Here is an 11,409-nt window from a genome sequence, read left to right on the forward strand (position 1 = left end):
AAATGGCACCAGGCCATTCTCTCTCTCTCTCTCTCTCTCGCTCTCTCTCTCTCCACACTAACTTCAATAACAATGCTTTGGTCTCATAAAGGGTTCAGCAAAGACCGGCACTTTGCCTTTGCCAGTTGGGAGGTGGGCTCAAGCACTTAATTGGCCAAAGTGAAAGTTAAACTGAATTTATTGGCTGCTTGTTAATCTAATCTCTTAATCTCAACCACATACACGTGCAATATTTGACAACAGTCTATTTAGAGGAATAAGATAGAGGAATTGTATGATTTTCAGAATTAATTATCAATTCATTATTTTCATAATTATAAATGCAGAGATTTATTTTTTATTGCTGATTTAACTTCTCCGAGCTGCACACACAATTCTTCTTGTGTGTCGTATGGCTGACTTCACCTACGTTTTAATGACATTTTACACTCCACAACCCCCGTCTCCTTAATTCAGCGGAAATGAAAATGATTAATGTCTCCTAGCGATCTTCTGTATGTGGAAAATTAGCATCTGCATCAAATTGTCTTGCAGCTTGTTAGTCAGACATGAAACAGGAGAGGGGTGTTGTTAACAGCCCGTCCCTCCGCTCCCTGCAGATAACATCGACGTAGCGGGACGAGTCGTTCAGTATCTGGTCGGCGCCAACGTGTCCCACCAGTTCCCCATCTCAGAAGCCATGCTCACCTACAAACAGAAGAGGTAAAGTCACTTTGATTATTCAGGTCTGAGCATACTCACGTATGCACATGTGTGTGTGTGTATATGCATGTGCGTCTTTGTCCTTTTGTGCTCTTTTTAAGCATGTGCCTCTGCTGGAACGATCTCTAACTTATACTGATGCTCACTTTTCTCATTAAGAATTTATCCTAGAAGAAATATGGCTACGGTGATGATGAGCTGAATTGCATGAGGAGAATGTTTAAATGCGTATGCATGCAAGCAGGCACATATATTAAACACACACATACAAGTTGCTGTGATGTGTGATGATACTGATGCTCAGTCACATCAGTTTAATCTGACATAAACACGTGCAGAGGACGCAGGTCCTGGTCCACTTGAAGCTCACAGTTTGATAGACGGTTTCTGTCTGATTATTAAGTTTGAAAGAGCAGGGGTTACATCTTCAGATCAGCGCAGGACTCTGCCTCTACAGCCCAGTCATTTCACGAGCACAGGCGCACTTAACAGACAGTCCGTTGCATTTCTGTGTGGGTTTGTTTGTTTTCTTTCTGAGGTTTGACCAAACTCTTCCCCTCTTTGTAAAAGTGGCTTCCTATTGGTCAGAAGGTACTAAATTCAACACCCAGTTTTAACACTGTTGCATTCCTTCTCCCCTCCCTTTCCCCTTTGGTTTGCATTCAAGGAAAAGGAGTTTGTATTTTGATTTTTACATCAGGTATCTAATTCAACTCTTGGTTTGTTTTATCCTCCTTATTTACTCTCCTCCATTTGGCTTGAGCTCCTTGCTGTGTCCTAACATTTCCCTTTTCACACTCAGTATCCACTGTAACTTCACTTTGCACTCTGTCCTGACTTGTGTCTTTGGTTTGGTGTGACTTCTTACTCTGTCCTCTGTGTTGTTGCTGTGAAGATTTGCCTAACAACCTTTAAAACACTCACAAACTGGAATGGTGTTCTGGCTCATACATCCAGCAATGTCAGTGCCACAGTTAGCACCGTTAAATGAATAGAAGTCATTCAGAATAGCCCACAAGCAAACCACGAGAATGTTTTTTTACAGATTTAATGTTGATTTGACAGTGACCTCGGGGCGTGTATTGGTTTGCCTTTAGGAGTGGATTCATAATTATGAACTTTCAATCAATAGTATTGATTGATTTGACTGCTGCAGTGCTTCCCTCCAAAGAAATAATAACATTGATAATGTTAATCTCATGTAACCCACTCATTCTAAACCGCATGGATACTACTAACCCATAACTCCACGTAAGCACATTCATTTATATGGTATTTAAGCTTAATATGTTATTTGCCCCATTATAATTGCTATTTTTGGAAGTTATGTTACAGCTAGACTTCCTGTTTACACTGGTGAATCCTTCTGATTGGGCAGCAATGGTTCACACGTTGCACATACGTGTTTAAATGTCTTGATTTTAATGGTGTAAGCAGATTTAGTAAATCTCTAGGTTAAAACTAGCTATTTGTTACTAAGACCTAAGGAGGGACCTGACACACAAAGTTAGCTATGAATTCACAAACGGCTGGTAAAGTTCCCTCCTGGTGTGTTTTGTTCAGTGTTTGTGTGGCTTTGCAGAATCTTTACTTTGCAATATGTAACATCAGGGAAATACAAGTATATAACAGAGCACTGATGTCTAAAGTGGTAAGATTGCTGGGGACTGCGGTCGTGTGTCTGCAGCGGAACAAGAGCCAGCAGCGTCGCTCGTCCTCCTGCTCTTTGCTGTGGGTGTGATCTATTCTGGTGGCTGGAGGAGAACCACAGGGTAGTTTAGGAGTTGCACTATTGGCTGCAGCGTGTTACAGGGCATTTGGAGAAAGATGACACTATCTCAACTCTTCTCTGTGAGATCATTAGCTGCATTTTGGCTTTTTTGAGTCTGTTGTTGTGGCACCGAACTTCAACTGACAATCTCTAGTGTCTGTTTTTACCTGTCTTTGTCTAGGCATGTTTTGTTGAAGTGGTAACACGCTCAGAGCAGTAGTGTAAAATAGCCACACGGCAACCACGGCTGGGCCCAACCTATCACTTTTAGTCCCATGTATTAAAACCAGCTGTCTTATCCTCCACCGGCTCATACGATTGACCCCATCTTCTTTTGGTTGTAAGGAGCGGTCCTCTCATTCATCTCATTGTAACGTGATCCCAAGATGACCCCATTCCACCCAAGCCAGTCATGTGCCATTTCTGCTGTGATGGGACATGGTGCAGGCCATGCCACAGCCATCTTCCCTCTAGGACCATTGAGTGTTCATGTGCACCTCTGGAGTGTTAAAGTGTGAAAACCCACCTCTGGCCACGCTCACAGCCTCTTTACTCTCTCTCTGCCCGCAGCCCTGACGAGGACTCCTGTCAGAAATTTGTGCCATTTATTGGGGTGAGAATTTTTTTCTTTCAAGGGTGCACACACCATAGTTGTTAGTTAATTCTGTGTTTAAATTAGTTTCAAACCTTTTTTTTTTGTTATTCGTGCAGGTTGTGAAAGTAGGGATTGTGGAGCAGAGCCTCTCGACTTCAGGTAAGGACGTTTTCTTTTGTCAGGTTAGCGTGCTCAACATATTACTGTTGGTTTTCTGTGCTCAGACAGAAATCTAACAAAATCCCAACCCAAAATATGTCATTTATTTACTCGACTTACTATATTATGGCTCGGACTGTATTTCCACACAAGCAAACAATACACACTAGTGTTTAGTTTTACTTTGAAGCTTTGTGTATGAGACCATTTTCCCCCCCAACTTGCAGTGGACTCCGATGATGCGATGGGGGGCAACACGAGCATCCTGTCCTCCCCCACGCCCCCATCGGCTGGTCCGTATGGGAAGGAGATTGGGGGCACCCCACCACAGTCTCCCTCCGTGTCCACCGCCCTTTCTGGAGCTGGGTACGACAAGACACTCGCATAATCATCAGCAAACAAAAACACATCTCATTTTGTCCGCGGCTCTGTGGCGATTTCTGATTTTGCCTCGTCTTCCTCTGTAGTTCTCCATGTTCGGGCAGCGAGGTGATGGGGCTCCAGGTGGACTACTGGACATGGCAAGGCCCAGAGAAGAAGAAAGAGGGAGAGAAGAGAGACGTGGGACTGAAGAACACCCTGAAGAGTAACTTCCGCTCACTGCAAGTGAGCCGCCTGCCTTGCGGAGGAGAACTCACCCCGCCGCCCAGCATGGCCATGACTGTGGTCACCAAGGAGAAGAACAAGAAAGGTACGCTTTGGAAAATATGACCCACATAGAAACCAGAGTACATGAAAACAAGGCAACTGATCACATCACAGTAATGGGTTGCATAGCAGGAATGTTTTTGATATTTAATTGGAATTTATTTGCACATTTTACTTTGCATTTAGCCTCAAAAATGGAACAAATGTTTCTGGTCCTAAAGTTGCCCATGCATGATGGACAGTAAAAAGTGGATCTGCCCTTAAATAATTCCCTTCCAATAATTTAGCCCTAGATAAATAAAGTACTATCTTATCTTGTCTTAACCTGTTTCTTATGGCTCGGCTCCCCTGTTTCCCTTTCTAGTGATTTTTCTCAGCAAGAAGCCGAAGGAGAAAGAGCTGGACTCTAAGAGCCAAGTGATCGATGGTATCAGCAGGTTGATCTGCACAGCCAAGCACCAGCACACCATGCTGAGAGGTAAGGCCGACGCGCCTCTACTGCCACCTGGTGCCGACTCCTCCATATTCAATACCAGCAGTCATGAAAACAAAGAATTACGTACTCTGTTCCAGCTGCCAGTGTAAATTCCAAATAATCCATTTTTAGTGTGTTGTTGTGTGATGTATTCCCGCATTTAACTCTCCTCCTGTTTTGTCCGCAGTCACTATTGATGGAGTGGAGTGGAACGACGTGAAGTTCTTCCAGCTCGCTGCCCAATGGCCAACACATGTCAAGCATTTCCCAGTGGGAATCTTTGGTTACACTAAGCCCGTGTGACCCTGGCCACCATCCACCCGACCACCCCCAGACTCTCCGCTGCACTTGTCTCACCGAGAGGCTACAGAGAATTAGAGGAAGAGCCGACGGGCCCGCGGCAGTAATAGTTTTCCTGTGGAAATCTTACTGCCTCACAACCACGTGTTCAACACACAGATTTCATGTCGTCAATTTGATGTTTTTGATGTTGATGTTATTGGGTGGTGTTGTTGTTTTTTACACACTACAAAAAGAACAAGTACTATTTTGTAAGATTTGTGCTACCGCCTCGGAGGTATTTTGAGGTTTTTGACAATTTGCCACATTTCAATAATGGCAGCTGTGTTTGCACTTTGTTTTTGTTAACATTTTATTATTTCTGTGAAATCCTACATTTATTGTTACTCTATAGACAATGGAGGAGTGTGATGGTGATGTGCAGTGGCGTGTGTGAGATTGTTTGAGACCGTGTTTGTGTTTGTCGTTGAAAGTTGGAATATTGCTGTGAATCTAGATGGAATACTTCTAACTCAGTGCTCAGTTTTCTTATTCGTCCCTTTACTTTCTCAGAAAGGTAATTTTTTTTTATAGAAAGGAACACAAGTTCTTCTTGCCTCGTTGCTTTTCAGCACACTGTGTACCTAAAGCGAATCAACAAAAAAAAACAAAAAAAACAACTCAAGCAAGGTATTTTTGAAGGTAGCTATAATGAATGTAGCTATGACTCATTTGTAACATGTCAGCAGTTCATCAAATCAAGTTTGTTATTGTAAGTGCTGAAGATTTTGTATTGGTGTTAGTGTACATCCAGACTGTACAGTAACATCCACTTAGAAGCAGGGTAACATGACACTCAAAACAACATATTTCAACTATCAACAGCTGAATGCCAAATTATGTTGTGTCTGTATGAACTGTCTCATTGTTTCAAGGTCCTGGATTGTTTTTCACAGTTTCCCCGCTGCATTTTCCACCCGTGTCGTAACTGGGCCTTCTTGGAGTAATTTTAGGTTTGAACAGCATTTAATTTGGTCGTCATGGCCGCCGCATGTTTCAGCTTGATGTAATGGCTTACCTTAGAGGACGTCCCGTAGACCTGCAGTAACTGTGCAAACACCAGATTTCTCCAGATGCAGTGATGTGCCAAAGTCGAGTTTGTTTTACAGTCTAACCACCAGAGCTCTTGGCTTGGCCAAACTTAATAGCATGTTAAACTGAAAAGTCAAATCGTACATTTATTGCATTTGTGGTCCCTGTGGAGATCAGTATTAAGATTACTGAGTTAATAATCTTGACAAATTGACAAGCGTAAACCGCATTTTACAACACGTGTGCACATCCTGACCAAGTAATTACCATTGTGTGTCCTTCAGTGCAGCTTCACCTTGGCTGGACATGCAAGACGCACACTGATTGGTTGGTCACTGAGTATTGTGTGGGCCCGTTATGGGAAAATTACTAATGAGTTGGTCTGACTTGAAACATGCTTTGACAGTAACGTCGAGCGCAATGCAAGTATTGAATTGCTTTTAAAATGGGGTGAAAAATGTGTGGGGTCTTGCCAGATGTCCAAGTCACTGCCTGTGTGTCTGTGTAGGTGTGCTTTGTGTTTGATGGTACTCCCTGAATAGTGTTACGTGAAACTTTTGCAATAGGAAACCTTTGGACAAAGGGCCTTCTGAATGAGTTTGCTGTTGCTTTTTATAAAGTGAAGACTTAAAAGCTTTGATAGGCTGGCTTTTTTTTAAACATTGTATATAAATATATACAAGATGTATTATTGTGAATCGCAAATTCCCCCTTCCTCTAAATTGAAAGCACAAATAGCTTCCCTTTTATTTCTTGACATAAATGCCAAATGTATTCCCAGAACTCATAACTATGAAGTTGACTTTTACAATGCAAACACTAGTAGGTATGTCATTTCTCATACATTTCCCTCACTTTGTAATGCACTTTCATGTGGTTTTGTACACATTTTAGCTCAAATTGGGACACACTTTGGTTTTGAGGTGAAGTGTTGGAGGTGTTATATTTGAAATGTAAACCACTACCTATAGTCAAGAGAAGGCCGCTCTTTTTTTTATTTTTATTTTTCCCCCCCAAAAATGACCCTTTTTCAGAGGGATGTTGTGTCCATGTCGATGGATTCAAACCCCCTATGAGGTCTGAAAAACCGTCATGGCTGTCTGTTACTTCATGTTTTGCCACTTGGTGTTGAAAAGCTTATTTTGCAGCTACCACCACTCGTCTGCCTGTGACTTTAGTCAAGTTTTATTGTCTCCTGCTTTTTGGAGGGTTCACTATCTTCTTAGTTGGGAGACCAGCTGTTTGTTAACTTGGGCTGTGAAGTGTTAGCCAGGGCAGAGTTGTTTGAGGGAATTTGTCACGCAAGTTAGCCTTTGAAATACTAAAACGGGCATGACGACAAGTGTGTTTCGGTGTATTTGACCTCCAGTTTTTTTTGCCCTAAATCTAGAGGTAGCATGGGGGTGTTTTACAAGACCGGATCAATGAGCAGGCATGCTCACTTTGACACAGCAAAAAATTAACTCTTAACATCAGTGTTAATGTTTTTCATTAATGGTCAAACTACAGTTACAACATGCCATCTCATTGCTCCTATTACTTGAAATGCCACCCAGTGTCTTTGCACAAACCCTATTTTAAATGACATGACAGTATTTTTAAATTTACCACTAAAAATATGGGTTACTCTGCATGTTTTACTATAGATGTAAATATGTTTTGGATTTTTATATTGTTTTGTTTCTTTCCATGCTCTCACAAGCAGTTGTGTTTAATAAAATTTTTAATCTTCTGTACAAACAGCTTGTCTTTATTGATATTTTCTGTCAGAACAATCAGTTTGATTTCATTTAAATAATCTAATACAGAAATCACTATCCAGACTCGTGTCGTTATTTCGCTGAGATTGAGGGCAGGTTGATGTAACTCTTCATCGGAGGCAGTGGTTTAATCTTGCGTCCTGCCCAGCCTCCCTTTCTCTGCCACAGGCCGCTCGAAGGGCGTTTGCCCAGCCAGCGGTTGCGGCCTGCTTTGCCGATGGTCTGTTTGTTGTGGTCAGTGTTGGACACTCGTCCCACCGTTACCATGCAGGTCTCCTGCACCTGTGTGGGTCGAGACGACGGCGTTCAGCTCCGAGCAGAATATGGCTTTAACACAGCGGGAGGAATATTAATCCAAACAAACTCACCTGAACCTGCTGCTTGGAGGGCAGCTGAACGATTGCTGTGCCGTTTACTTTCCGGAGCAAAACGCCACTTGTGCCTGAAAACAACATTCAATTTAGAAATTGAGTTATCACATTTTACGGCAGCCATTACATTTCAAATGCACAGACAACATTAGATGGAACAATTCCCCATCATGAAACTGCCACAAGGATACACAGTAACAGGACAGATCTTAATGTATTTCATTCTCTTATGACATTTAGCATTAGCATTAGTTGCCACCCTAAACGTGTATACACACAAAAACAGAATCTAAACATTTGGGAAATACTAAGCAGAAGCACATGAATCCTGAATTTCCCCTAGTGGAAAAATAAAGTATCTATCTATCTAATAGATTACCTGCCGCACGTATGTACTCGGATCCCTTCCCTGGTTGTATCTCCAGGTTGTTCACCAGTGTCCCCACAGGAAGAGCTCCCAGTGGATAGGCATCGCCCTCATTGGCTGAGACTGCAAAGTCAAACAAAAGGACACTGTATAAACACAGATTGTCCAAAATCTATCTGGAGGATGTCAAACCAGAGTGGATCTCACACCTGCCATTCGTCCAATAACTCCGGATGTTTTGATGAAGTCTCCGGCCTGCATGTTCTCCGTAGCAATAATCCATCTTTTCCGGCTGCCTCCAGCCACCAGGGCAATGTCTGCGGACCTGTGAGGACGACACAGACCACAATGACCGACTGTACCTTTAAGATGTGTGTTAATCAGACTCCTGCGTGGTTAAAGCTGGTCTCACCTGCACGGGTCGTATCGCACTTCAACAACCTTCTCGTCGAAGGGCTTGTCCTCTTGGCCCGTTTGGTAGCGCAGTCGGTTAAAGTCTATCCACCGGTATTTCTGTTTGTGGCCCCCTCCGATGCCATGTGTCCGTATCCTTCCTGCATGAAAGACAGAAAGATGAGCAGCTCTTTTCACGGCTGTTATAAAAGCAAATACATCACAAGCCGCTGTGCGCCGTCCACACGAAGGCTGAACTAGACTTCTGATTGGTGTGTTAAGTGGAAACCTGAGGGAAAATTAGGCTCGGGTGATTCTTTCGACTTTGACTAATCAAACCTGGACTACAGTAACACTGACAGCCTACAGACTGTTTCAAACTCTGTGCCACAATTTAAACCTTTACTCTGTTTGTAAAAACACTAAAAAGGTGCAGTTTCACCATTTCTCTCTGTTCAGAACGCATAAGTCCTTTCTCCCTTTATGCCAGTTATGCCCCGACTAGACTGACACTGAAGGCACGAACCCAATATCCAGACCTGCACAATAAAAGCTCCATTTATCTTGTTCTTCCACAATGACCACACAGTGTACCTGAGTAATCTCTTCCTCCTGTCTTTTTCATCCCTATCGGTTTGATGGTGTAGTTCTCCCTCTGCTTCCAGTGTGTCCTGTTCTGCTCCAGGGGGGCTGTGGTGAGGAAGCCTCTGCACTGACCCACTGCACTCCCCAGCTTGGTCTGTGCGACCGCCTGTCAACACATGAACAAGCCGCAATGTAGCTTACAGCCTGGCGGATGTGATGATGATGATGATGATGATGGTGGTGGTGGTGGTGTGTGGTGGATGTTTACCTGCGAGGAGAGCAGAGCAGGCTGGGAGAGGGTCAGGGAGCGCAGGGCTCGAGTTAGACACGACGCCGCCATCATAACAACGTCCTGCAGACAGCAGAGGAGCAGAGGAGGTTTGACACAGGCTCGTCCGGTGGCTTCCGTCAAGTCACCTGGCGTGCAATAATAGCTCGACTGCATCCAACACAGGCTGCAAATGAGCCTCAAGATATCGGCAGACAACACAACAACAACACCTACTGCGTTTCAATGAATTTAATGTTAGATTTCTGGCAAAAATGCGCCTTTAATGTCGTGGGTAACCTCACTCAATGCTAAGTAAACGTGAGCTATCTTAGCTAGTTTAGTCCACCAAAGTGAGCTAAATAACTGCACCTGCTTCTCGTTCCCTGTTTTAATAAACTAAGCCGAATTGGCCACTTATCTCACAACCAGTCTGACATACTAACCACTACAATAGTAACATGAATCCGACCTTTATATTCTGTTTTATTTCATCCCGAGCTTTTCTTCGGCGTCCTTCACAGTCCGGCACGCGACGTCGCGCACTGATGACGTCAGCTCTGTGCGCTCCTTTTTCTCCTTCATTTAGCCAATTATTTATTAGAAACTGTACAGGTTAAAGTTAATATCTATCATATAACCACGTTTCTGTGTTCACATCTTACAGGGTATGTATATCTACCCGTCATTATATATATATGGGACACTTAACATTAACTAAAGCTTTCAACTTCTCCTCTTGGTGGCACAATTCTTCTTCTTCTTTTAATTACCCATCTACCAAAACAAATCAATTCTTCTGATCAATTCTTCTGATCTTTTGAAGTTCAACAATACATAATTTTCATTTTCATTCATTCATTTCAAAGCAATCAAAATGAAAAAATGTTGATTTAACACACAATAATAGTTAATATGACATCAAACCAACAGTAGAAATGAGTGATGTGAGAAGTATGGTTAGATGGCGATTAGAAAATGTGGCACAAGAAGTGACTGCAGGCTGTTTTTAGTTTTTACCAACTAGACACATCCCTTTTTTTCTTTATCACAATTAGTATTTCCTGATTTATCATCATGTGCCATCATATAAATGGGACGGGACATTTCACACTATCAGACAGCAGTAAAGTGAGACTATATTTACCTGGGTAAAGGAAAAAGGGAACTCTGTCTTTTGATTAATTGTTTCTACAAAAATGTGGAGAACTGAAATGATGGAACTGTTGGAATAAGTGTTGTCTGTTAGTGCAAGTTAACCACCAGATGTCACTACATGCTCTTTGATATTTTTTCTGTGGTGAAATGTATGGGCTGTTTTGTCTGTCAGTGTAGTCAGTGTGGCACATCAGTGCATGTCTTTGACAGTGAAATCATGCAAACTTTAAGTCACCGTCTTCACATGTATTTTCCGAGGGAAAATATGTGATCTTAATCTCAATATTAGACTAAACATATGTGTTTGTGGACACCACTATAGGTTATAACAACATCAAGAACAAGAAGGGCAATAATAACAACAATTAATAAAAACAAATATTATTATTATCATTATCATTATTGTCGTTATTACTACTATTATATACTCTTTTACCGACATACACATAGGAAACAGCAGCACACCTGTAGTTTGTGGTTTGTGGTTCAAATGGTTATTTTACTTGACCAATTGTGAATGGCGAATATGAAAAATGCATCTTGTTTGCTTTGAAAATGTTTTGAGAAAAGTATAAATAGTATAAAGTGCAATATTCTCTCTTTGATTTTTAAGTAGTCTAAAAGCATCAGATTACATTACTTTAAATGTAATCAATGGATTAGATAGATAGATAGATAGATAGATAGATAGATAGATAGATAGATAGATAGATAGATAGATAGATAGATAGATAGATCATCTTCATCATCATTTCTGTGAGGAAAAGTGGCGAAAACAAAACATGA

General features: G+C 42.0%; 2 protein-coding genes across 2 annotated transcripts in view; one reads left to right on the forward strand and one right to left on the reverse strand.

The window, feature by feature from the left end:
- The window catches only part of LOC139210542 (phosphofurin acidic cluster sorting protein 2), a 47,555-nt gene extending 41,174 nt beyond the window's left edge, over positions 1-6,381 (forward strand). Inside the window, exons 18-24 of the mRNA XM_070840579.1 lie at positions 600-702; positions 3,044-3,086; positions 3,185-3,227; positions 3,455-3,593; positions 3,695-3,918; positions 4,240-4,353; positions 4,538-6,381. Of these exons, the coding sequence (XP_070696680.1) occupies positions 600-702; positions 3,044-3,086; positions 3,185-3,227; positions 3,455-3,593; positions 3,695-3,918; positions 4,240-4,353; positions 4,538-4,653 (782 nt within the window). The 3' untranslated portion in view covers positions 4,654-6,381. The remainder of the gene's footprint in view (positions 1-599; positions 703-3,043; positions 3,087-3,184; positions 3,228-3,454; positions 3,594-3,694; positions 3,919-4,239; positions 4,354-4,537) is intronic.
- Positions 6,382-7,450: 1,069 nt separating this feature from the next.
- Positions 7,451-10,002, reverse strand: mrpl2 (mitochondrial ribosomal protein L2). Its single transcript, XM_070840578.1, has 8 exons — positions 9,938-10,002; positions 9,466-9,549; positions 9,207-9,363; positions 8,632-8,773; positions 8,429-8,544; positions 8,232-8,342; positions 7,850-7,923; positions 7,451-7,763 (listed from the first exon to the last, which is right to left on the reverse strand). The coding sequence occupies exons 2-8, from the start codon at positions 9,538-9,540 to the stop codon at positions 7,554-7,556; spliced, it is 885 nt and encodes a 294-aa protein (XP_070696679.1). The 5' UTR covers positions 9,541-9,549; positions 9,938-10,002; the 3' UTR covers positions 7,451-7,553.
- Positions 10,003-11,409: the final 1,407 nt, after the last annotated feature.

This window comes from Pempheris klunzingeri, chromosome 12 (genome assembly GCF_042242105.1).
Source record: "Pempheris klunzingeri isolate RE-2024b chromosome 12, fPemKlu1.hap1, whole genome shotgun sequence".
NCBI classification, from domain to species: Eukaryota; Metazoa; Chordata; class Actinopteri; order Acropomatiformes; family Pempheridae; genus Pempheris; species Pempheris klunzingeri.

What these genes read in the sequence shown, in the direction of transcription:
- mrpl2 (XM_070840578.1), bottom strand. Translation starts at nt 9,540, where the DNA reads ATGATGGCGGCGTCGTGTCTAACTCGAGCCCTGCGCTCCCTGACCCTC. An exon ending in AGTTATTGGACGAATGGCAG is followed by an intron (nt 8,343 to 8,428) that starts GTGTGAGATCCA and finishes TTGACTTTGCAG; the next exon opens with TCTCAGCCAATGAGGGCGAT. An exon ending in CGAGTACATACGTGCGGCAG is followed by an intron (nt 7,924 to 8,231) that starts GTAATCTATTAG and finishes TGTTGTTTTCAG; the next exon opens with GCACAAGTGGCGTTTTGCTC.